This window comes from Salvelinus namaycush, chromosome 32 (assembly GCF_016432855.1).
Source record: "Salvelinus namaycush isolate Seneca chromosome 32, SaNama_1.0, whole genome shotgun sequence".
Lineage (NCBI taxonomy): Eukaryota > Metazoa > Chordata > Actinopteri > Salmoniformes > Salmonidae > Salvelinus > Salvelinus namaycush.
The window spans coordinates 8898057-8923347 of record NC_052338.1 but is presented as its reverse complement, the minus strand read 5'-3'; the positions used below and the strand labels follow the sequence as shown (position 1 = coordinate 8923347).

General features: G+C 41.8%; 5 protein-coding genes across 5 annotated transcripts; 2 read left to right on the top strand and 3 right to left on the bottom strand.

Annotated features, from left to right (window-relative positions):
- Positions 1-609: 609 nt before the first annotated feature.
- On the bottom strand, positions 610-5209 carry LOC120027264 (antigen peptide transporter 2-like). The gene is made up of 11 exons (XM_038972177.1): positions 4681-5209; positions 4467-4581; positions 4165-4295; positions 3710-3915; positions 3111-3308; positions 2776-2904; positions 2329-2517; positions 2014-2187; positions 1612-1771; positions 1386-1522; positions 610-1226 (listed from the first exon to the last, which is right to left on the bottom strand). The coding sequence occupies exons 1-11, from the start codon at positions 5207-5209 to the stop codon at positions 1020-1022; spliced, it is 2175 nt and encodes a 724-aa protein (XP_038828105.1). The 3' UTR covers positions 610-1019.
- A 2017-nt stretch (positions 5210-7226) lies between these two features.
- Positions 7227-11381, bottom strand: LOC120027160 (proteasome subunit beta type-9-like). The gene is made up of 6 exons (XM_038972031.1): positions 11088-11381; positions 10775-10842; positions 10525-10656; positions 10194-10323; positions 7807-7948; positions 7227-7657 (listed from the first exon to the last, which is right to left on the bottom strand). The coding sequence occupies exons 1-6, from the start codon at positions 11139-11141 to the stop codon at positions 7530-7532; spliced, it is 654 nt and encodes a 217-aa protein (XP_038827959.1). The 5' UTR covers positions 11142-11381; the 3' UTR covers positions 7227-7529.
- An 894-nt stretch (positions 11382-12275) lies between these two features.
- On the bottom strand, positions 12276-16697 carry LOC120026893 (proteasome subunit beta type-6-B like protein). The gene is made up of 6 exons (XM_038971625.1): positions 16562-16697; positions 15960-16030; positions 13760-13891; positions 13239-13368; positions 13006-13150; positions 12276-12707 (listed from the first exon to the last, which is right to left on the bottom strand). Exons 1-6 carry the CDS (start codon positions 16592-16594, stop codon positions 12580-12582), a joined length of 639 nt encoding a protein of 212 aa, XP_038827553.1. The 5' UTR covers positions 16595-16697; the 3' UTR covers positions 12276-12579.
- A 26-nt stretch (positions 16698-16723) lies between these two features.
- Positions 16724-20585, top strand: LOC120026891 (proteasome subunit beta type-7-like). The gene is made up of 8 exons (XM_038971623.1): positions 16724-16832; positions 17197-17290; positions 17508-17605; positions 17793-17933; positions 19382-19497; positions 19644-19702; positions 19911-20062; positions 20195-20585. The coding sequence occupies exons 1-8, from the start codon at positions 16771-16773 to the stop codon at positions 20304-20306; spliced, it is 834 nt and encodes a 277-aa protein (XP_038827551.1). The 5' UTR covers positions 16724-16770; the 3' UTR covers positions 20307-20585.
- Positions 20586-21421: 836 nt separating this feature from the next.
- LOC120026892 (proteasome subunit beta type-8-like) lies at positions 21422-24217 on the top strand. Its single transcript, XM_038971624.1, has 6 exons — positions 21422-21845; positions 22135-22276; positions 22650-22761; positions 23205-23334; positions 23512-23716; positions 24036-24217. Exons 1-6 carry the CDS (start codon positions 21720-21722, stop codon positions 24122-24124), a joined length of 804 nt encoding a protein of 267 aa, XP_038827552.1. The 5' UTR covers positions 21422-21719; the 3' UTR covers positions 24125-24217.
- Positions 24218-25291: the final 1074 nt, after the last annotated feature.

Below are 25291 nucleotides of genomic sequence, written 5' to 3'. Positions count from 1 at the left end.
AGCTAGGGTTGTGGGTTTGATTTCCATGGGGGACCAGTACAAAAAAAAAAATTATGCACTCACTACTGAAAGTCTATCTGGATCAGAGTGTCTGCTAAAGAACTTCAATGTAAAACATGTAGTGCTGCAGGTGCACAAAACGTGAAGATTGGTATGACAATTGACTGCTGCCATTTCATGGTGATAAAATGTTTGCCATTATCTGACCTGAGGTTTGTGTATATGTGTTATTGTTCTCCGATGGTGACATCTTGTTGTGGTACAGCCAGGCAAACTGCCATAAACATCGGCAATGAACAAGGGACTGGACTCCAGGGACTTTGTGCTCTGTGTGGTAAAATAACATTCATCCCGTAACACAACAAAATGTGCTCACGTATACACTCATGTGGACCAGACAACACCCAAAAGGTACATAAAAACTCATGCACAATAAAAATACTGGAAAACATTTAATCTCTAAGCCAATGCTTAGGCTACACTTTGCCACAAAATGGCTGTAGACAAGTCTGTCACACTGATACATACTACAAAAATACTATACTATACGACAAAAGCATTCACAACAATGGGTATGGAAGTGTACAGGAAATGTAAAACAAGCGTCAAATTAAATTAGAGGTGGTTTAGCGAGAGGTTAAAATGTTTAATAGATCATTTATTCCCTTGGGTAGACAACATAATAGACCTTTGCTCCAGAATATCATAAATGGTTTTATAATGTGGGTCACTCATTGCCCTTCTATTTCTTCATCGAACATTAAGAAATAGAAGAATAGTAAGAATACAATAAAATAAAATAAAAAACACTCCTAGAGTCATACAACATAATAAAATGTCACCAACAGAAGTGTCCATCTCCTATGAAGAAAAAATATATACCTAACTATATTCAATATTTAAATACATTTTTGATGTACATGTAATTTACAGTATATTGGGAGGTTGTGAGTATTGGTCAGAGTGAAAGTGAGAAAATGACATCAATATTTACAGTTCAAACAGTAGGATTTCTTTGGTCAGTGTGACGTGTCGTCTTCTGTGAAGAGTCTCTCTCTTAGTTTGTAGTAGCCCCCCTTCCTGTCCATCAACTCCTGGTGAGTGCCCTGCTCCAGGACGGTTCCCTGGTCAATCAGAATGATCTGATCTGCCCTCTCGATGGTCTTCAGCCTGTGAGCAATCACCAGCAGGGTCTGGGAGGGGCAGCTAGCCAGGGCCTCCTGGACCTGAGACAGAGGGAACATCTGAGTGAAACCGCTAGCTAGCGCTAACCCTATTGAGAATGTCAATGCTAGCTATAGCTACGTACGTGAAACGGCTAGCACTAACCATATGAATGATGGAAGGCTAAAGCTTTCTAGTTTATGTGTGGAGGGATGCCGTACCATGTGTTCGCTCTCAGTGTCCAGTGCGCTGGTAACCTCGTCCAGGATGAGGACCTGTGGCTCTCTGATCAGAGCTCTGGCGATGGCAATACGCTGCTTCTCACCACCGGACATCTGACCACCCCGCTCTCCTACATCTAATAGATGGACAAACAGTATATTTATCGAGTCTCGCCTTGTGGTCATCCATTAGTAATATATATAATATTCCTATTTGCCAGTGTACCTGTGTCATAACCCTTCTCCAGTTGGCTGATGAAGCTGTGGGCATTGGCTCTGCGAGCAGCTTCCTGCACCCTCTCCAGAGAGCAGTCTGCCAGGCCGTAGGCAATGTTGTCCTTGATGGACCCAGAGAACAGAACAGGTTCCTGGCCCACCATGGCCACCTGGTAGGGCAAAACCAATCATAGGGCAAAACCAATCACCAATCAGCCAATCAAAACCAATGCTATGTTTCTTCTCAAGCAAAAATGTCTATGTTGGTAGCCATACAGGCACGGTAAAGTAGGTTATCTTGACTGCTATGCTTTCTCTAGAGATGTAAATGTGTCAATATCTGTGTAGGTATAGTCTTATGACTTTGCTGTGCAGGTGTGTTGGTGGTGGTGCTGGTAGCTTTCTATACTACCTTCCTGTGTAGGTAGTGGTGCTGGTAGCTGTGCAGTGGCTGTCCATCCAATAGGATCTCTCCCTGCTGAGGCTGATAGAACCTCTCCAGCAGACTGACACAGGTGCTCTTCCCCCCTCCTGACGGCCCCACCAGAGCAGTCAGCTGACCCGGCCTCAGCTCCAGAGAGAATCCCTAAGACAAGCAGAGAGCCAATGACACACTACCTTAGCAATGGGTACATGTGAAGTCAAAAATGTGGTGATGGCGAAACTGCCAGTTAGGGTTTTCTCATGTTTCTGGAATTTTGCCACCCTTCTCCCAGGTGAGCTTTACCTGCAGTACTTTGCGCTCCTGGCGGGTGGGGTAGGAGAAGGAGAGGTTGTGGAAATGGACGTGTCCAGACAAGGTCTCTGGTTGGAGGGTCCCCTTGATGCTGACCTGGGGCTCTCTGTCCAGATACTCAAACACCTTACCAGCCGCCCCCACCGAGTTCAGCATGTCGCCAAAGATGTAAATCAAAGTCTGGAGAGGGCAGATGTATTATACAGATGTATAATCGTAACTCAATAAACAATAGTTAGACAAACTTTTCAACAGTATCTCAGACATTAAACATGTTTATTTTTTAATTCCCTAACATTAGTATTACTTGCCTCTTTAATCAAACTTTTCCATTACTATGTACTATGTAATGACAATATTACTATTGGTTTGTTAATATATTTGATTTGTGATTCTGTGCCTCGCCTTGCTCAAACAGTCACACTGATAGTTGCCTACCCTGATGTTGGTTCCCAGGTTAGACTGGTAGAGGATGAAAGAGACCAGGTTCCCAGTGCTCATCTGACCTCGCTGGATAAACAGTCTGCCATAGTACAGCATGGCCACCTGCATTACCAGCGCTGTTAGCTTTAACACACACACACGCACACACGCACACACGCACACACGCACACACGCACACACACACACACACACACACACACACACACACACACACACACACACACACACACACACATAAGTACGTACACTGAAGATCACATGAAGATCACATCAGAAGCATTCAACTCTTCTGAGCCTAAGGGGATGGGGAGTGATCCCTGCATACTCACTCTTCTCAGGAGCAGGTACACTGCCCTGACGGTGTCCCGCCTGGTCTTGAGATTGTGGGTGTCCATCAACCTGTGGTCATAACGACCAGCCTCACTCCGCTCTGTGTTAAAGCTTCGCACGGTCCGGATTCCTGCTACTGTTTCTCCCGCTGCCTCGTTCGCCCTGGCCATGGAGTCCTGCACCTCCTTAGAGAGCCTCTGAGGAACAGTCAATACACAATAACATTTACTAGACTTTATTTTATAAAAAATTTTGCGGTCACCATCTCATGTACTGTATTTTCACACCAAACATGTCAGGGCCTTCTGCATTAGATCATTTCAGGGATTTATTTCAGGGTTCGCAGGGACCAATAGATCAGTTCAGGACCTTCTGATCTGGACACAAACAGTACACTCTTAGAAAAAAGGGTTCCAAAAGGGTTCCACGGCTGTCCCCATATGATAACCCTTTTTGGTTCCAGGTAGAACCCTATTGGCTTCCATGTAAAACCCTATGTTGAAAGGGTTCTACCTGGAACCAAAAAGGGTTCTTCAAAGGGTTCTCCTATGGCGACAGCCAAAGAACCCTTTTAGGTTCTAGATAGATTGTACTATACCAGGTAATAGTTGTCATAGACGCCTTGCAGCAGGCCGGTGACGGGCGTCTCCATCAGCATGAGCAGAGTGAGCTTCCAGGACAGGCTCATCATGAGCGACAGCATACCCACAATCTTAATGAGGGTCCTCAGTAGGACGTTGACATTCAGGGCCACCGCCCGGGCCATCTTAGTGGTGTCTGTGGACAGCCTGGACGTGATGTCACCTACGAGAGTTCAAAGGTGAAAGTAAATTGTTGCAACTTCGTCGAATAACCAAGGAGCATAGAAGAACCAACTGATGGGGTGTTCAACAGATATTCAGCCACACATCGGAAGACAGGAAGTTCAATAGGAAGTGCATTCCAGTTACAGTCATTTCATGAACAAACAAGGATGCCACACATTCCAGCAAGACAACAGATTGCATACTGATCATTAGTTCTTGTTTGGGGTAATCATAAACGTGTCTCTACCTGTCTTGATGGTCTCAAAGAAGCCAATCTCCTGCTTCACCAGGGCCCCAAACAGCTCTACTTTAATTCTGCAGGTGAAGCTGTTGATGGCACACATGAAGAGGCCTCCTCGACAGCCTGCACTGAAAGAGCTGAAACAGACACCATAAATTGCAGCAGTGTTGAAATAATCAATCTGATGTTGATGTTCACTTACAGCTTTACATACATACATTACACAAACTATAATATGTAATGTGCGAAATTGATGAAGGCCGTAGTGGTGAAAAATAGATAGGAAGCTCTCTCGTGTATCTGCTTACCTTCCCAAAGAGTAGAGCCCCATGAGGATGATAGCTGTGAGAAAGTCATTCCACTTGTACTGGGAAGCCAAGATGTCAATCACCTTTCCTGTATAGAATGGGATGAACATTTCACCTGAAAACGCACACCGCCGTCATCATCGTCGCCATCATCATCATAATGATCATCATCATATAATACTCAGTCATTTTGTCAAAACAATAAAATACTTACAGACGACAGCCAGTGACAGGAATATAAACGCTCCAACCAAAAGGAGGGTGTCAGGTCTGTAGAAGTGGAGGACTCTCATGAACAGCACTCGTGCCTTCTGTTTCTTCTCTTTCCCGTTACTTTCTTCGTTGCTGTCAGGGAAGGTTTTCTCCCAAAACAGGGCTGCTGCAGCTGCTGCCGCGGTACACAATAGCCACAAACTTGGACCCCCCAACGATCCATACGCGCTCTCCGGTGAACTTCCATGCAGCATCAGTCGCCCGGTCTCGTAGACCGGGGCAAGGAAACAGTGCACTGCTAACCAGCGCTTCAATACGGGTTTAATCGATCCTAGTGTGAGTAGCGATACACCAAATAGTAGAACTAATCGAATCCCCGCTACAACCCATAGACGCACCAGATTTCTGAAAACATCAAAACTTATTGGTCCAGTTTTGGAAATTGATGCGCCAAAACCCGTGGCGTAAAATGTGGTTATGTCAATGCATAGACCTACAGCCATGGCGAACACGCACGTTCTAAGCATCATTTTTGTCGTCTATAATTGTTTTTAATCTACAACTTATTAATTAAACGGTGAGCGATGTCAAACCAGCGAATTCGCGGAGATCTTTCCACGGAATGGATTGTTTCAGTTGTTTTCAGCCTGCGTTTTAGTTTCAATTTCACATATGCCTTAAACAGAGGGGAAATTATTCTCCACAATATCAAGCACCTTTCCATTTAGCGTTTATTCTGTGCCACAATAAATACCAGACAATAATGCTTGCACACTTAGCATAGTGGTTAATAGATCCCCACAGTGGAGGTGTCATAATACCCATAAAACCTAGCATCGAACAGCATCGTTTTTCCACCATTCATTTTTTCAACCTGGTCTCATAGCATTTCATATTATTCTGTACATAAATCCACAACACTCAAATGGTATGTATTAATTTGTGGATTTCCATCACCCATTTCGTACTATATGTTACGAATTTGCTAAACGTATGATGTTACTAATTCTAGCTAGGTGGCTAACGTTAGCTGGGCTAGGGGTTAAGGTTAGGAGTTAGGTTAAAGGGTTTGGGTTAGGGGAAGGGTTAGCTAACATACTAAGTAGTTGCTAAATAGCAAAAAAGTAGTAAGTAGTTAAAAGGTTGTCTATGAGGCCAGGGCAGTGTTTCCTGTAGGCTTACCCTGGGGTTACATTTTGATAACCATGTAAATCTCTCTTGGGCAAGGTGACTTTTATCGATATATTCGGCTCTATTTACTCTCATATTTGAAAATGCTAATCAGCATTAAAGTAGACAATGCAAAACTACAAATCCATGCAAGCTCCTGCACATCATCTCTACCTGACACCTTTGCTTACAGGTATTATGTCAATTTAAAACTTGCACAAGACAGTTTACAGAATTGTCCCATTTAAAGAAATGTAGCCAATTTAGTAATTACTACATTTAACTAACATTAGATAGATAATCCAGAGATTCTTACCTTTGCCTTGAATCGGAAGCCTTGTCCAGATCATCATGGCATTTGTAATTCTTTATGATAGCCACATTAGGGGGGGGGGGGGGGGGGGTAAATACACGTGAATACAGTATATTGATAAATGTCCCCTTGTCCTAGAGAGATTTACACAGTTAAAAAAACGTCCCGCCAGGGTAAGCCTAAATGAAACACAGCCCTTATTTTAAGTGTTTCTAAAATCCCCTATGGGAAATATGAATGGAGGAAAAGCGATTGGAACAATTTCACTGTTTGACCACTAGGTTTTATGGGTATTATGACTCCACTGTGGTACTCTATAGTAACAGGTTTACCCTACACTCTTAGAAAAAAAGTGCTATCTAGAACCTTAAAGGGCTCTTCGGCTGTCCCCAGAGGAGAACCTTTTGAAGAACCCTTTTGGGTTTCACGTAGATCCCTTTCCACAGAAGGTTCTACATGGAACCCAAAATAGTTCTACCTGGAACCAAAAAAGGTTATACCTGGAACCACAAAGGGTTCTCCTCCTAAGAACCGGTCATGGCCTGAAGGAATCCAGCTTTTGTCAAATTAACGTCAGATTTGACTTTTCGTAGCAGGAGAACTTACGCAGCAGGTTAGGATAATTATTTTAAGCCCGGCTTCATATCCACTTTGTAACTGATGACTAATCACCTAAAATTAATACAATTTGCTATGAATATTCCCATGGCCTCACCAGTGCAACTGGGAACTCAGAAAAATACGAGGTGAAATCATGACGTCAGTGATCTTCAGGTCAGAAAGTTCGGAGCTCTAGAAAGAGGCCAGAGTTCCTGAGTTGGAATTCCGAGTTGGATGAACATTCAAAACGATTTTTCCCACTCGGAGCTAGTTTTTTTCCAAGTTCCCAGTTGTTTTGAACGCACTGAAGTCGGAAGTCAGAGATATCCGAGTTCCCAGTTGCTTTGAACGCGGCATTATATATGGTAGACATAATCATAATAACTAAAATTATCATAACTTTTGATGGTGGCAGAAGACTTCTTGAATAGTTGTTTTGGGGTTGAAAAAAACATGCTGAGAAATATCCAAGAAAAATTTAATTTACTTGTGAATCACCCAAAGACAGTCTAGCTTGAGGTCCCTGGCTACCCAAAATAAAATCAGTTGTTTTCAACAGAGGACATAACAATTATGAATAATTTTGAAAATGGCATGTGTAGTGAGAATATTTGACATTGTGCCAGCATGATTCATACCCCTATGCAAACATTCTATATCCTGTGTAGATTTAATAGTACTGTTTGTTCGTAAGGTGGCCATATGTCCACTCAGTTTCATAACTACAACAACGCAACATGAGTGTTACTGTTCTCACAACCCAGTTTTCACTGATCATAAAAAGTGGGCAACTCGTTGCCCAGGATGCATTTCTCCTCTGCACCCTTTTCATCAATAGTGACAAGGTAGGCCACACCTCCGCTGGAACCATCTCGACCCATGGCCAATGAAAGTGCTGAGAGAGGAGAGGTGAAGAAAGAGAGCGAGTGAGAGCATATTATTGACAAATGACACATCTTAATAGCTTCTAATTCATGCTGTTTAGGTTATACCTGTATATCAACACATTTATTTTATTTTAAAAGTACGCTTTTGGTCACTCACTGTTGACAACAAACTGTTGGCAGTCCTCTTTGCTCATGGCCTTCCGGTACTCTGCATCAACAAACCCATAGACATAGGAGCTTCCGGAGCCGCCGACCGCAAAGGGTTGTCTGGACAACAGTCCATTCAGGGTCACATACACCTGGGAGGGGTCAACGAGAGGGGAATGCTTGAGCACAGTAACCTAGCAAACTCTGAAAAAGTTCAATATTATGTTGACTAGTGAACAACTGTGAGTTTGGGGCAGCTGAGTTTGATTCTGTAATTGTACTCATGGTACATTTTGTTGAGCAAACATTCAAAACTATTACAAAAAAATTATATTTAAAATGACCTCTTCTAAGCTTCAGGGATCAGTTAAAATGTTCCAGATGCAAGAACATTTCCTGAAAGGGACACAAAAATCTATTAATACTGATTGGACTCGTGTTTATAGATGTGGCATTTCTATTTAATCAGCCTGTTACCAACCCGTAGTCAACTTTTAGAAAGATTTGTGTTTGACCAGATACAATGCTGTTTTACAGCAAACAAATTGACAACAGACTTTCAGCACGCTTATAGGGAAGGACATTCAACAAGCACAACACTTACACAAATGATTGGCAAAGAGAAATGTATGATAAAAAGATTATGGGGGCTGTTTTGTTAGACTTCAGTGCGGCTTTTGACATTATCGATCATAGTCTGCTGCTGGGTAAATGTATGCGTTATGGCTTTACACCCCATGCTATATTGTGGATAAAGAGTTACCTGTCTATTAAAAAATATATATATCTTACCTTTATTTAATTAGGCAAGTCAGTTAAGAACAAATTCTTATTTTCAATGATGGACTAGGAACTTGTTCAGGGGCAGAACAACAGCGTTTTACCTTGTCAGCTCAGGAATTCAATCTAGCAACCTTCCGGTTATTAGTCCAACGCTCTAACCACTAGGCTACCTGCCGCCAGAGGGTGTTCTTTAATGGAAGCTTCTCCAACATAATCCAGCTGTTTAGGCCCCATACTTAAAAAAAAATCTTTACTAACGACATGCCTCTGTCTTTGAGTAAAGCCAGTGTGTCTATGTATGCGGATGACTCAACACTATACACATCAGCTACTACAGTGACTGAAATGACCGCAACACTTAACAAAGAGCTGAAGTTAGTTTCAGAATGGGTGGCAAGGAATAAGTTAGTCCTAAATATTTCAAAAACATACAGCACTGAATTTGGGACAAATCATTTTGGGACAAAACCTCAACTAAATCTTATAATGAATAATGTGGAAATTGAGGCCTCCCGGGTTGCGCGGTGGTCTAAGGCACTGCATCGCAGTGCTAGCTGTGCCACCAGAGACTCTGGGTTCGAGCCCAGGCTCTATCGCAGCCGGCTGCGACCGGGAGGCCCATGGGGGGTGCACAATTGGCCTAGCGTCGTCCGGGTTAGGTGAGGGTTTGGCCTGCAGGGATATCCTTGTCTCATCGTGCACTAGCGACTCCTGTGGTTGGCTGGGCGCAGTGCACGCTGACCAGGTCGCTAGGTGTACGGTGTTTCCTCTAACACATTGGTGCGGCTGGCTTCTGGGTTGGATGCGTGCTGTGTTAAGAAGCAGTGCGGCTTGGTTGGGTTGGGTTGTGTTTCGGAGGACCCATGGCTCTCCCGAGTCCGTGAGGGAGTTGTAGCGATGAGACAAGACAGTAACTACCAGCAATTGGATACCATAAGAAGGGGGGGTAAAAAAGAATAATGTGGAAATTGAGCAAGTTGAGGTGACTAAACTGCTTAGAGTAACCCTGGATTGTAAACTGTAATGGTCGAAACGTATTGATACAACAGTAGCTAAGATGGGAGAAGTCTGTCCATAATAAAGTGCTACTCTACCTTCTTAACAACATTATCAACAAGGCAGGTCCTACAGGCCCTAGTTTGGGCTACTAGCACACAGTTCAGACACCCATGCATACCCCACAAGACATGCCACCAGAGGTCTCTTCACAATCCCCAAGTCTATGGGAGGCGGACAGTACTACTTAGAGTATTGACTACATGGAACTCTATACCACATCAGGTAACTGATGAAAGCAATAGGATCAGATTTTAAAAAACGATAATAATACACCTTATGGAACAGCGGGGACTGTGAAGAGACACACACAGGTACAGACACACGCATACGCACACAAACGCTAACTCAGGCACTCTACACACACGTACATTGTAATATTCTACATTTTGTAATTCTACATTTTGTATTGTAGATATGTAGTGGTGTAATAATGTTATATGATGAACTGTTTTATCTTTTGTTTTATGTGTGATGTAAGTGCCTTAATGTGTTTGGACCCCAGAAAGAGTAGCTGCTGGATCCCTAATAAATACAAATACCAATGTAATGACTAACCTGTCCCCCTGCTCTCTTGTCCCACCCGGCAACAATGAGATGTGCTGACAGCTCTTCTTTGTACTTGTACGAGATGTTTTTCACCAGAGTGGCAGCTGAACGAACTTGGGGATCCTCTCCAACCTCAATGCTGAGTTAAAGAGGTCACAAGTCACAGCTCAATAGCAGAATTCTTTAACTGCGTCTATATAAGCAAACCCCCATGAGAACACGTGAAAATGCACATTGTAAGCATAGAAACCTTTTCCATACATTTAACTCAACCAAATGTGTTACACATAGCACTAGAGCTATTGCCGACCACAATAAATAGCCATGCAGTGGGTAATACCTGTGCACATCCAGCTGGTAGTTGACCATCTCAGCGATGGTCTGGGCGTCTGCAGCCGAGCCTGACAGGGCGCAGTAGATCTTGTCATGGAGGAGAGAGAGCTTGTTCATCACCCGGTTCACCACAGTCTCCCTGTGAGGGATGGAGGGAAGAGGGGGGATGGGTGGAGGGAAAACTGAGGTTTGAGGGAGGACTTTTTTAATGTTCATAGTAAATGGTTGGCTCTCTAAGACTTGGAACAGCGACTTACCCAGCAGACACTCGAGAGTCAGAGCCCAGCACCACACCTCCATCAAACTCAATAGCAATGATGGTGGTCTGAAAGCAAAGCACAGACACAATTTTGATTAAGTGCTTTCCAAACTGGCTTGAGGGCATAATTAAATGACTCAACACAGTTAAGTTCACGTTGACACGAACCATTTGGAAAAGGCAACAGACTGTGTTTATACGTTAATAAAAATAAACAAAAACAGAATGCACACCCCAACATTTTACAATGAGAACACTTCTCTAGGCTAACATCAATTCCAGGTCCAGACATGTCATTAAATTATACTCACCCCAGTTTTTACTTCTTCGGATAGCCACCCTGGCTCTGATGATTCTTCTAACATATTGAAGCACTTTAGTTTTGTGGCTGGTCGCGTTGATACCTGTGCAGTGGGCACCGTGTGTTAGAAGCCTACTGATTCAACGCGAAATGAAAAGAAAAAGAAAACCCAAACGACGCCTCATTTAGGACATACACAAATGATTACTATTCAACTGTACTGTTGTATTAAGAATCAACTCTTAAATATAATTGAGCAAGGAGCCATCATTCCTTTCTGTCTGGTCCACCATTTTCTGGAATAAACTGAAAATGAAAGTTACGTTGTCAGTCACGAACCGGCCGGTGAGAGGCTGATATAAATTCTCAAGAAACGTTTTAGTTTTTGGTTTGGCTCTGTCCTCCAACAATTTGGATTTAAAATGATACAATGACTACGAGGTTAAGGTGTAGACTGTCAGCTTTCGTTTGAGGGTGTTTTCATCCATATCGGGTAAACCGTCTAGAAATTACAGCACTTTTTGTACATAGTCCCCCATTTTAGGGGACCAGAAATATTGGGACAAATTCACTTATATGTGTATTAAAACTATTAAAATGTTAAGTATTTGGGCTCATATGTAATACACGCAATGACTACATCAAGCATGTGACTCTAAATGTGTTGGATGCATTTTCTGTTTGTTTCGGGTGTGTTTCAGATTATTTTGTGCCCAATAGAAATTAATGGTAAATAATGTATTGTGCCATTTAGGAGTCACTTTTATTGTAAATAAGAATAGAATATGTTTATAAACATTCTACATTCATGTAGATGCTACCATGATTACGGATAATCCTGAATGAATCGTGAATAATGAGTGAGAAAGTGCCAACCTCCCCTGTTATTGTAATGGTGAGGGGTTAGCATATCTTGGGGGTATGCTATTTGTGCATCTGTAACTTTCTCACTCATCATATAAAAGTTTTAAGTTGTACCAATATGTACTAATTGTAATGATTTGTATGTTGCTGTCTTGTAAATATATAGGTTTAGATCCAGACAGTTATGCATTAGTTATAACAGGCTTATAATATTTACTAATTATCTATTGCTAATGATGCCTCAAATTAAATAGGGCGTATTCCCTCAGAAATAGCCTATTCAATTATAGTGGGGACCGTCAGATTTACATATTTATAATCAAACACACTTACATGCTGTGTAAACATATTTTTTCTTAAGATTTTATTGATTCCACCCAGAGGTCATTAAGTAAACAAAATATAATGCACATAAACAAAATGGACACCGTGTAAATTATGAAACACATAGGCAGAACCAGAGAAGATTTTCACATTGGTCTCTTGGAAATCATGACTGTTTTTCAATCCGCAGTCCCAAAACTGATGTGAATAGTCAGGCATATGAACACCAAGATCTGCATGTATGAACAACCGTGAATGATTGAGTGAAGATTCATCTCACAGAGTGTCACTGATTGGTTGATTGTAGTGTCACTCTACTCATCGTGGAACTTGGGTAGCTTGTCTCCAGGGATGACCATATGCTCCACCCCCTCCTCGGTGATCACCACCAGGTGTGCCACGCCTCCGCTGACATTGTCTCTGCCCATAGCTAGGGCCAGAGCTAGGTGGGGTGAACAGGAGAAAAACAAAGGGGAGGAAAGAGAGGAAAATAGATCAGAAGGCAGATAGAGATGGGTATGAGACCATATCTGTCCACTTTTTCAGGAACAGCTCTCTTGTGTTCCAGTGCCAATAATCCCATAGCAAACCCATCCTACAATCACTCTCCTGTCCCACCGGAAGACGTTTCCAATAAAATAAAATGTCTTATCTGACGTCTTTTATCCTATATGAAAACAGTGCCATTCTAATAAAACAATGAAGCCTATGAGATTCTACAGGAAAAAATCTACTTTTACCATTTGTAGCAAACTGCAGGCACTCCTCTTTGCTCATGTCAGGTTTGTATTTGGCGTCGGCGTAACCGTAGATGTACGTGCTCCCTGATCCTCCGATGGTGAACGGCTGACTGAGTAACATACCGCCCAAGGCCACCGTGTAAACCTACAGGTGAAATAACGGTTAGAAATGGTGTGTGTTCTATTCTATCGTGCTCTATTCTATGTCTGTTTGTTACGCCCCATGGCGTCACCTGTGGCCCTTTCTTCCTGTCCCAGCCTGCAGTGATGAAGCCGGCCTGCAGCTCCTCCTTGTTGTTGTAGCACAGCTCCTTCAACACGGACGCTGCTGCCTTCACCAGAGGAGGGGACTCCATCTGGATACTTATCACACAGGATAGACACAGAGAAGACATGTCATCATTCAGGATCAGGATTATTCCACCGTTTGTTTCTATGTCTATTGTAGTTCAAGAGGCAGTAGCCTAGAGGTTAAGAGGTTTGGGCCAGTAACTGAAAATTTGCTGGTTCGAATCCCCGAGCCGACTAGGTGAAAAAAATCTGCCGTTGAGCAAGGCACTTAACCCTAATTGCTTTCTGGATAAGAGCTTCTGGTAAATGTAGGCTGCACATTACTACTAAGACCAGATCTAAAATGGAGGTCTCCCTATTGCTGTTAATAATACAAATCAATCACACATCAATCAAGCTTCATTAGTTTGATATGAACAATCATGAGCTATGTTGAACCAGACAAGGACAGGGTGGTCCATACCTGTGAAAGGAGATCTGGAACTTGGCAGCCTTGGTGACAGCCTGAGCGTCTGCCAGGGAGCCGGCGATGCAGCAGAATATCCTGTCATGAACCTGGATCAGCTTGTTGATGGTCTTAGAGGACACGTAGCTCCTGTGGGTGAAGTGGAGATAGAGACACATTAGATAGAGACTCCTGGAGACACATTAGATAGAGACTCCTGGAGACACATTAGATAGAGACTCCTGGAGACACATTAGATAGAGACTCCTGGAGACACATTAGATAGAGACTTTTGGAGACACATTAGATAAGAGACTCCAGGAGACACATTAGATAGAGACTCCTGGAGACACATTAGATAGAGACGCCAGGAGACACATTAGATAGAGACTCCAGGAGACACATTAGATAGAGACTCCAGGAGACACATTAGATAGAGACTCTTTAGACACATTAGATAGAGACTCCAGGAGACACATTAGATAGAGACTCCAGGAGACACATTAGATAGAGACTCCAGGAGACACATTAGATAGAGACTCCTGGAGACACATTAGATAGAGACTCCTGGAGACACATTAGATAGAGACTCCTGGAGACACATTAGATAGAGACTCCAGGAGACACATTAGATAGACTCCTGTAGACATATTAGATAGAGACTCCTGGTGACACATTAGATAGAGACTCCTGGTGACATATTAGATAGAGACTCCTGGAGACACATTAGATAGAGACTCCTGGTGACACATTAGATAGAAACTCCTGGTGACATATTAGATAGAGACTCCTGGAGACACATTAGATAGAGACTCCTGGAGACACATTAGATAGAGACTCCTGGTGACATATTAGATAGAGACTCCTGGTGACACATTAGATAGAGACTCCTGGTGACACATTAGATAGAGACTCCTGGTGACATATTAGATAGAGACTCCTGGTGACACATTAGATAGAGACTCCTGGTGACACATTAGATAGAGACTCCTGGAGACACATTAGATAGAGACTCCTGGTGACACATTAGATAGAGACTCCAGGAGACACATTAGATAGAGACTCCTGGTGACATATTAGATAGAGACTCCAGGAGACACATTAGATAGAGACTCCTGGAGACACATTAGATAGAGACTCCTGGAGACACATTAGATAGAGACTCCTGGAGACACATTAGATAGAGACTCCTGGAGACACATTAGATAGAGACTCCAGGAGACACATTAGATAGAGACTCCAGGAGACACATTAGATAGAGACTCCTGGAGACACATTAGATAGAGACTCCAGGAGACACATTAGATAGAGACTCCAGGAGACACATTAGATAGAGACTCCAGGAGACATATTAGATAGAGACTCTTTAAGACACATTAGACAGAGACTCCTTGTGACACATTAGGTAGAGACTCCAGGAGACACATTAGATAGAGACTCCAGGAGACACATTAGATAGAGACTCCAGGAGACACATTAGATAGAGACTCCAGGAGACATATTAGATAGAGACTCTTTGAGACAGATTAGACAGAGACTCCTTGTGACACATTAGATAGAGACTCCTGGAGACACATTAGATAGAGACTCCAGGAGACACATTAGATAGAGACTCCTGGAGACACATTAGATAGAGACTCCAGGAGACACATTAGATATAGACTCCTGGAGACACATTAGATAGAGACTCTTTGAGACACATTAGATAGAGACTCCAGGAGACACATTAGATAGAGACTCCTGGAGACACATTAGATAGAGACTCCTGGAGACACATTAGATAGAGACTCCAGGAGACACATTAGATAGAGACTCCTGGAGACACATTAGATAGAGACTCTTTGAGACACATTAGATAGAGACTCCAGGAGACACATTAGATATAGACTCCTGGAGACATATTAGATAGAGACTCTTTGAGACATATTAGATAGAGACTCCAGGAGACACATTAGATAGAGACTCCTGGAGACACATTAGATAGAGACTCTTTGAGACACATTAGATAGAGACTCCTTGTGACACATTAGATAGAGACTCCTTGTGACACATTAGGTAGAGACTCCCGGTGACACGTTCCAATGTATATATTGCTATAAGTGATGGCTGATTTATTTAATATGTTGCGTGTCACAGACTTGTATTTGATCATAAAGACATAGAGGAAAGGAGGGGCAATATGATTAATTTGGTTCCAGGTGTTGAAGATCCTCCTTACCCTCCGATGGACGCCCTGGAATCTGAGCCAATGATAACCCCTCCATTGAACGTCACCGCCAAGATGGTGGTCTGTAGGAGATTTTTTTAAATCATTAATAAATGAATAATCAGTTAGATGGGGTGAGCATACAATTACAATATAATATATAATAATATATTTCTAGGATAATATATTTATGACATATTTATAATATATTATCTAAGGTTAGTTTTCCTTATGATAAAGTTTACAGTCAATGGATAAACTATGGTTGGGATTTGGGAGGCTAAACTGATCCTAGATCAGTGGTAAAGTGTGAGCTAATTTCTACCCTGAGCTTGAGTTGCAGATGAATGACTCGAAAACGAAAGTAAATTCAGCACTTTGTTCGTCGGAAAATATTAAATACGTCTATTATTATCAAGTTAAATGTATAAACGTTTTCCTTGAAGGTTCAGCTTTAGGCGACTAAGATGAATTAATGACAAAATCAACAAGGCAACCTAGAATTAAAAGTGTAAATTCGGCTACGTCCGTCCCAAAATGTACTGTTAATCGCAGCTTCAATTTATGAAAATGTAACATTATCAGGTACAAAATATGAAAAACAATTAACTTACGCCTGTGCTAACTCCTTTGATTTGAGAGTCCATAAAGTGTCTTTCCAGTATTTCCCGAAAACCGATGAAAAATACGGATAAAACTGCGTCCCTCAGTCACATACGGTCACACCATGTCAAGAAAATAGCGACCTCTTCAGGGACTTGAAATGCGCGATTGTAGTGAAGTCAAAATCTAAGCACTGAGTGCAAAATTAAGTTCTTCAGGTATGGCGCTATCAAATGTTGTCGAAACACCTGCATCGGGATTTAATTTTGAGAACGTCTCCAGGTAGGATTTCCCTTTTATCTTTAAGGATAATAGCATTTCGTATTTTTTTGGTAAATAGTAAACTTCGTATTTATTATTTCTCTTCTCATACCAAGCCTATATCAAAAGTGAAAGTAACGTATCTTGTATAATCGTGCAAATATTTTTTCTAAAAAGACCAGCAAGTCTACATAATTGTAAAGGTTGAATTTGATTCTTTCTGCATTTTCTTCTAATGAAAGTCATACTTCCATGTGTTAATCAGCTGATTGTAATTTTATTGATCTGGTCATCATTAGATAGGGATTTTCTTAGTAAGAATTTGTGGTACACTATTGGTATTGTGTTAAAGTGTGTTTGATTTGTCTATATCTTTATCAAACAGAAATGTTGCTCTGAAGGGTCTGCTGGAGGGAGGACATACCAAGGCACCTAAGCCTATGAAGACAGGGACCACCATAGCTGGACTAGTGTGCAAGGTGAGAGCGATGTCCTCTGATAAAGGGCAGGCATCTCTAACAAGTGGAAGATTCCACATAGTGGGAGCATTTCAGTTCATTTTCAGTTCATTTTAATTTTTTCATTTTATGTGACTTTTTTAAGTCTGAAATAGTATTTTTTAATACAATAATTATGGAAATGAATTGTGTTTACTGATAGTAAAATGGAGTGTTCTTTGGGTCCTTGTTTGTGCAGGATGGAGTGGTTCTGGGAGCAGACACGCGGGCCACCTCAGGTGAAGTCGTGGCTGATAAGATGTGTGCCAAGATCCACTACATCTCCCCCAATATGTAGTGAGTAGGCCTACACCTGTTTAAGGGATTGTCCATGTGTGACATGTTTAGAATGGAATTGATTGTCATGTGTGGAAGAGAGAAGTGAAAGAGTAGTGAACAAATGTAGGCTGTCACTTTAATTTGAGATAGCCATGCCCACACATCCATTGTTCTCCTGACCTCTCCTGTCTACTCCCTCGCTCAGCTGCTGTGGTGCAGGAACTGCAGCGGATACAGAGAAGACCACCGACCTGCTCTCCTCCAACCTTACCATCTTTTCTATGAACAGCGGCAGGAACCCACGTGTCGTGATGGCAGTAAACATATTACAGGACATGCTATTCAGGTGTGTGTGTGTGTGTGTGTGTGTGTGTGTGTGTGTGCGTGTGCGTGTGCGTGTATCTTTAACACTCTCCATTACACCAGTGGTTACCAACTCCGGTTCTAGTGTAACCCCACCAGTACCCATTTCTGTTGAAGCCCCAGACAAACACACCTCATTCAACTTGTCAAGGGGTTGATGATTAGTAGAATCAGGTGTGTTTGTCCGGAGCCACAACAGAAATGTGTACTGTTGGGGGAACTCTGCATTAGAGTTCTGGAGTTCAAAAAACTAAAAAGCGGGCACCCAGCCACTGATTTGGTAAACAGCTGGGGGATGGGGCTGGAGAAATGTAACCACTCTCAAATTCATACACAGAGCTATGGATGTAAGAACTGACCAAACCGTGAGGTTTTACCATGTCCTAGATTCAATCAGTTCAGCATTAACCAGCGATAACCAACAATCACATAGCATATAATTAAGGAATAAGTTCAGAGAAGGTGTGGTATATGGCCAATATACCACGGCTAAGGGCTGTTCTTAATCACGACGCAACGCGGAGTGCCTGGATACAGCCCTTAGCCGTGATACCGTATATTGGCCATATACCACCAAACTCCAAGGTGCCTTATTACTATTATAAACTGGTTACCAACATCATTAGAGCAGTAAAAAAAAATGTTTTTGGCATATCTGTGGTATACGGTCTGTTATGTCAGCCAATCAACATTCAGGACTCGAACCACCCAGTTTATAATTGCAGAGCAATTCAGGCGATGTCAGAAGTGTAACTGCGTTGGAGCTGTCAAATCGGTGAGCAGCTGCTCGTGTGGTCGAATAGAAAATCACTAAACAAAATAATAAGGATTTTTATCAGCCTAATCAAGGTATAGAATAGATTACATCACACATTCCAGTGTTCGAACACGGCTGCATGGTATTTCTACTAATGCATCCTATGGCAATGTCTGCCATATGTACAGTATAACGCCTGGTGCCGCTTCTGGGTTTGACAGCTCCAATGCAGTTACACCTCTGACATCGCCTAAACAAAAACAATGATATGCTATGCAGTTGTCGGTTATTGCGGGTTAAAGCTGAACTGATTGAATTTAGGCCCATGTTTTGAGGCTATTCAATGTTTATTTAGAATTACATTGTTTACAAACATTGGAATAAAAAAGTATTCTATTTTGGGTTCTGCTACGTGTACGACAGTTGAACTAAGCTCATGAGGCATTTATAAGTTATATTCTTCAAGAATCAATGGGTACATATCATTGATTTAAAAGTCCAAAAATGGATGTAGCAAATGCAGATGGCCCCTTTAAACATCACATTCTGTTGAAATAACTCACCTCATTCACCACTATAGCCGCTCCAATGTAACCGCCTTTCATGTCAGATAGGTTTGATTCAAAATAGTCATTCTTGTTTGTTCATAATGTATCTCATATGTGTATGTTTAGGTACCGGGGCCAGATAGGGGCCAGTCTAATCCTAGGAGGGGTGGACTGCACCGGCAATCACCTCTACACAGTGGGGCCCTATGGGAGCATAGACAATGTGCCATACCTTGCAATGGGTGAGGGACTGCTACTGTGTCAAGCATACATAAGCATACATCCATATACTGTTATTGTGTGGGCCATTATTAGTTGATTAATCGACTAGTCATGAATAATCTATAAATGATGACATTTAGTTGATTCCGATTTGTGTTTTGTGTAGGGTCTGGTGACTTGGCCGCTCTGGGGATTCTGGAGGATAGATTCAAACCTAATATGGAGGTGAGTGACTTTTCCTTAGGCAGGCTAGGGGTTGTCATACATGTAGTTCATATGCCATCACATCGATAGACTTCAAGTCTCAAGAGTTAAGTCATTGGACTCACCATAAAGAAGGCATCAGATTTGTTTACATTAAGCTGGATGTATTACAAACCTACCTCCCCCATTCCAGTCCCTTCACTCACTCCTCATCCCTATGCCCTTCTAGTTGGAGGAGGCTAAGGAGTTGGTCCGGGATGCCATCCACTCAGGCATCATGAGTGACCTGGCCTCAGGCAACAACATAGATATCTGTGTCATCACTAAACAGGGGGTGGACTACATCAGGCCGTACCAGGAGTCAGAGTATAAAGACAAGAGGTAAATGGTGTCACCATCTTCAGATTCTGCTTCAACTATTATTCTAGACAGCATATTTGAGAACTATTTTTTTGACAGAACAGTGATTAATTTCTATCTTCTCTCTCTCTCTTCTCTCTTTCTCTTACTCAGGCAGAGAAGATACAAGTATCGCCCAGGTACAACGTCTATTTTGACAGAGAAAATAGTCCCTCTGGAGCTGGAGGTAGTTCAGGAGACAGTCCAGCGGATGGATACCGCCTGAACCTGACCACTTAGAAACGACAAAGATACAGTCACACAGAGGCTTATCACAATATTCAGACATAAAATCAGTGAATACAATACACCTAATAATGACTAGATGTGACTACTAGGTGACACTACAATGCAAAGCCATAAAAAAACATTGTCACATAAAGACCTTAGTTCAATGAACTGTGAACAGGTATAGTAGGTCTAGGCTATAGCTGTGTCTATAGGCACTGGGTGAAATATTGGAAAGTGATTGACTGAATAAAAGGTCTACATTATTTTTCATGAATACGTGTTTGAGTTTTCCCTCCTCACTTTTAGCTTTCCACTTTCCTTATAGCAGTTTCAGCTCACAGAATCTTAATGTTTAAAAAATATATTATTTCCATGGTTCACCAATGAAGAATATGCCTGCTATTACAATCCAGGGGATTTAGATATTTCAAATGTAATACAGCATAACATTTATACTGAACAAAAATATAAACGCAACAATTTCAATGATTTTGCTGAGTTACAGTTCATATAAGGAAATCAGTCAATTGAAATAAATGCATTAGGCCCTAATCTATAGATTTCAAATGAATGGGCAGGGGCGCAGCCATGGGTGGGAAACAGCTCTGGTGGACATTCCTGCAGTCAGCATGCCATTTGCACGCTCCCTCAAAACTTGAGACATCTGTGGCATTGTGCTGTGTGACAAAACTGCACATTTTAGAGTTTACTTTTATTGTCCCCAGCACAAGGCCCACCTGTGTAATGATCACGCTGTTTAATCAGCTTCTTGATATCACACACCTGTCAGATGGATGGATTATCTTGACAAAATATAAAATGCTGCTAACAGGGATGTAAACAAATGTGTGCACATTTGAGAGAAATACGCTTTTTGTGTGTATGGAAAATTTCTGGTATCTTTTATTTCAGCTCATGAAACATGGGACGAGCACTTTACATGTTGTATTTATATTGTTGTTCATTGTAGTTCTCTCCCCGTGACTCTTTGTGAGTGACTCCTTGAGCACGGTAAACCTCTAACAGGTAAGTCTTCATATTTACTGATGACGACCCACAAATGATGCTCTGGGATTGGCCAAATGTGTGATACGTTTTCAGTCAGTTTACTGTATACTGTTGTGAAAAATCATGTAAAAACTTAATGACTATTAACAATTGTTTATCCGTATGACTAGGGGTGGTTAGGCTATTGTCAAATAATACTCGGAATGAGTACGCATATTATAAGCAACAGTTGGGTTACTTTTTCGATTGGGAATGAAAATGTATATTTAAAACCCTTTCGGTTTCGTTTGCATTAGGAAATATATTTCCTTGACGCGTCAGAACGAAGTCAAGCTGTATTTTCGCTTTCAAATTGTATTATTAAGATACAGTCTACATTCTTATATTTGATTGAATCATTATGGCACTTTTCGACGTAAGTGGTTATAAGTCCCACGCGGGACTTCGTGGGCAGATTCTTGGAACAGGAGTAGGGCATCTTATTGACCGACCGAATCAGGAATTTGCTGTCCCAGTTGGAGTGGATGTGAGTATTTTACGCGTCTTTCAATCTGCAGTTCGTTTCTGTTTCTTCTGTGACAATGATATGGTGATCTAATGTGTCCTATGTGAAGTGAACTATACCTTACTAAAGCATGGTTCAATGGAGACTCACAACTCACCTCAAGCACACTTTTACGCACGCACAAACATTACGCGCACATGCATGTATACCACCTGACAAAATGAAGACAAGAGCTGCTGTCTCACATTTTTTAAACGATTGGATCAATCTATTTCTCAGTCCCCCTCTATATTTCGCTCTTTCTCTCCAGCCTTCAGGGTTCCTGAAGTCATGCAGCCGTGAAGGTGGTGTGTCCATTGATCTGAACCACGGAACAACTACACTGGCTTTCAAATTTCGCCATGGCGTCATTGTGGCTGTGGACTCCAGGGCCTCAGCTGGCAGCTACATTGGTAAACATCACATTCCATAGGGATTCGTTTTTAGTCTCTCGTTTCTGTCAGATACTTGTGTTCATCCGACAATACAGTGCCTATACACAGTAAGAAACTAGTAAAAGCATTCTACTATTACTACTATAACTGCCTACTGTATTGTGAGTACTAAAACATCTACAAGTGGTAATTGTAAGATCATCCATTTTGATGTGATTTACCTTGGAAAGTTGATGTGATCAGCCTTGAGTTGGTCCATTAGATTTTTGTTCCAGCAGCAGTTGTAGACACATCCGACACATCAGATGCAGAATGGATCTCGGAGATCTATAACCAAACATAAAGCAATCATTCTCTAACCCCTTTGCCATGCATTTGTCTTTCCCTGCAGCGTCGAAGGAGGCTAACAAGGTGATAGAGATCAACCCTTACCTGCTGGGGACCATGTCTGGCAGTGCTGCTGACTGCCAGTACTGGGAGAGACTGCTGGCTAAGGAGTGCAGGTCTGTTAGAGCTTGTCTCTGTTGGATTGAGTCCCGCTATACAGTTACACAGTGTTAATATCATAATCACTTATGCCTGTCTGGGTAAATCTGTCTGTCAGGCTTTTGCACAAGGGGAGGGCCAGCGGGGGTTGGATGGCCAGAAAATGTACTAATTAATGTAATTTCTATACACTCAAAACAAATGCATGGGACATAAAGTAAGCAGCATACAACCAAATCAGTATCAACCAGTAACTTTGTAGTTACCATCTACTTAACGTTTTGGCCATAATGCTTATCTAGACTAGCCCTCTCCTGTATTTAACTTCTTGGTCTGCTTCCAAGCCACATTAATGCCTTCATGTCTCTGGGGTGTTAAAATGTATCTGGAAATAAACCAGTGTTTCAGCACTCTGACTGCCTTGTCTCATACAGTGACTGACCATCTCTTTGTGTCTCAGGCTGTACAAACTGAGGAACAAGCAGAGGATCTCAGTGTCTGCAGCCTCTAAGCTGCTGTGTAACATGATGCTGGGATACAGAGGCATGGGCCTCTCCATGGGCAGCATGATCGTTGGCTGGGACAACAAGGTACATGGAGGGAGGGAGTGGAGTTTGTGTGTGTGCGTATGTTTATTTGAAAGCCTTATTTTATAGATTAAATTTTCATCCTGATGCTACCCAAGATCTACCCAAGAGTACCATTGGAGTGTCTCCAGTTCACATGTCTGTTGATGAGTACTGATTTATTTGTGTCTTGCTGTCCAGGGCCCTGGTTTGTACTACGTGGACGATAATGCCACACGTCTCTCTGGTCCTATGTTCTCTACTGGTTGTGGTAGCAGCTATGCGTACGGAGTGATGGACAGCGGCTACCGTGAGGACATGACGGTAGAGGAGGCGTACGAGCTGGGCCGCCGTGGCATCACCCACGCCACGCACAGGGACGCATACTCTGGAGGAGTGGTCAACCGTGAGTGACCTTGTTCTGAACCTATACTCATTCTATAACGATTCATTTGATTTGACTTAACTAAGTCAGTTCATGTGAGACCATGTGAAGCATAGATAGGTGCAGGATTGAGTTTGATGTATGTTGAGATATTGTTTGTTGTGTAAATTCCAGGTGTGAATTCCATTCAAGAGGTTATAACTAAATATACAATTATAATCTAATCTCATAAGGATTTATCCATATTAAAAAGTAGTCATATGCTGAATCCATAGGAAATTTAAATGTAAACAATACCTTTAAAATGTGTTTATGTGTAACTGTGTCTGTGTTTGTCCAGTGTACCACATGCAGGAGGACGGCTGGATAAAGGTGTGTAAGGAGGACGTGTCAGAACTGATCCACCGCTACAGGAAGGGCATGTTCTGATCATAGATCAGTTTCTATACCCACACAGACACACTGTATTCTCTATCAACTGATCCCAGCACTGCTCCAAATAAAGACCGTTTTCAAACTGCATCCTCTGGATTGTTTAACCTGAAGGTCTTACATGCCGTCACAACTTGCTGCAACTGTTACCAGTCCTATTCAAATTATTATTTACCAGTGACAGTCATTGGAAAAGGTTTGTTGGATTGTTTAATACAATACTAATACTACAAACCTTGATTTGAATTTTCTCTGTAAAGTCTGTTGAGACTTGTGAAATACACTTGACAACTTTGTGACTTGAAGCGTTTTAGCCTACTAAACGGTCAAATAACATAACCAACAGTTGAAGGAGGAAGTAAAATTCAGAGTCCTTATAGTTTTGTCTAGCGTATCTGCCTCCAACAAACTGTTTCCTGAAACACAAATACATGTCCCAAACCAGTCGGATGTGTTTGCCTGGTTATCTTTTGGTTGGCACCATTCTGTAAATTTCCACCTCAGTATAGGAGTTCATTGTACAAAGGAAATTCTACAACCAAAATGTTTGTGCTATCAGAGGACGTTTTAAATTAATGTAATGAATTTGCCATAAAACCCAAAAAAGCCTATATCTCCCATATTATGTTCATTTTCTCAGCTTTATAAATGAGTCACTGTGGATATGTGTGCAGTAGTTACATGGGGAGTATACTATATTTTCCCAGTGGGTTATTATAGAGAATTACATCCCTTACAGAAACTACATTCCATAAAACAGTCTAGCAACATTGATATCTGTTGCCAGGCAGGATTCTGTGCAACAGTTCCTGGTGAATAACATGATAGGCTATTACATTTCAGCCCTAGAGGGCAGAAGTACTGCTACAGATACTGTTCTCCCTGGCAGTTTATTGATCAATAAATATAATTGATTCATCGGCCAGAGTTCACCCACCTGTTTTCCAGGTCTGAATCTGTCCCTGATTAAAAGAGAATGATAACTAGCAGTGCTGTGGACCTCCAGAGAAGCACGATTTATTGTAGTCTCTATCATATGATCATGTTCAGGACAAAATAGACTGTGCAGAGATTATCCACTATTTTAATAAGCATTTTATTCAAACATCTTTCATACAGGTCAACAAAATATCTAGAACATTATTTATTCAAAAGCCTATTACA

Excerpts from the sequence above, each read along its gene's own strand:
- LOC120027264 (XM_038972177.1), bottom strand. The coding sequence starts at position 5,209 with ATGATGCTTAGAACGTGCGTGTTCGCCATGGCTGTAGGTCTATGCATT. Across the intron at positions 4,582-4,680 it reads CCTGTCACTGGCTGTCGTCT|GTGAAATGTTCATCCCATTC; the intron begins GTAAGTATTTTA and ends GTGCGTTTTCAG. Across the intron at positions 3,916-4,164 it reads CTTTGAGACCATCAAGACAG|GTGACATCACGTCCAGGCTG; the intron begins GTAGAGACACGT and ends GAACTCTCGTAG.
- LOC120027160 (XM_038972031.1), bottom strand. The coding sequence starts at position 11,141 with ATGTTAGAAGAATCATCAGAGCCAGGGTGGCTATCCGAAGAAGTAAAA. Across the intron at positions 10,324-10,524 it reads TACCAGCTGGATGTGCACAG|CATTGAGGTTGGAGAGGATC; the intron begins GTATTACCCACT and ends TCTTTAACTCAG. Across the intron at positions 7,658-7,806 it reads CCAACAGTTTGTTGTCAACA|CACTTTCATTGGCCATGGGT; the intron begins GTGAGTGACCAA and ends CTCCTCTCTCAG.
- LOC120026893 (XM_038971625.1), bottom strand. The coding sequence starts at position 16,594 with ATGGACTCTCAAATCAAAGGAGTTAGCACAGGC. Across the intron at positions 16,031-16,561 it reads TCAAAGGAGTTAGCACAGGC|ACCACCATCTTGGCGGTGAC; the intron begins GTAAGTTAATTG and ends AATCTCCTACAG. Across the intron at positions 12,708-13,005 it reads CCTGCAGTTTGCTACAAATG|CTCTGGCCCTAGCTATGGGC; the intron begins GTAAAAGTAGAT and ends CACCCCACCTAG.
- LOC120026891 (XM_038971623.1), top strand. The coding sequence starts at position 16,771 with ATGGCGCTATCAAATGTTGTCGAAACACCTGCATCGGGATTTAATTTT. Across the intron at positions 17,291-17,507 it reads TAGCTGGACTAGTGTGCAAG|GATGGAGTGGTTCTGGGAGC; the intron begins GTGAGAGCGATG and ends TTGTTTGTGCAG. Across the intron at positions 19,703-19,910 it reads GATTCAAACCTAATATGGAG|TTGGAGGAGGCTAAGGAGTT; the intron begins GTGAGTGACTTT and ends ATGCCCTTCTAG.
- LOC120026892 (XM_038971624.1), top strand. The coding sequence starts at position 21,720 with ATGGCACTTTTCGACGTAAGTGGTTATAAGTCCCACGCGGGACTTCGT. Across the intron at positions 22,277-22,649 it reads CTCAGCTGGCAGCTACATTG|CGTCGAAGGAGGCTAACAAG; the intron begins GTAAACATCACA and ends CTTTCCCTGCAG. Across the intron at positions 23,335-23,511 it reads TCGTTGGCTGGGACAACAAG|GGCCCTGGTTTGTACTACGT; the intron begins GTACATGGAGGG and ends CTTGCTGTCCAG.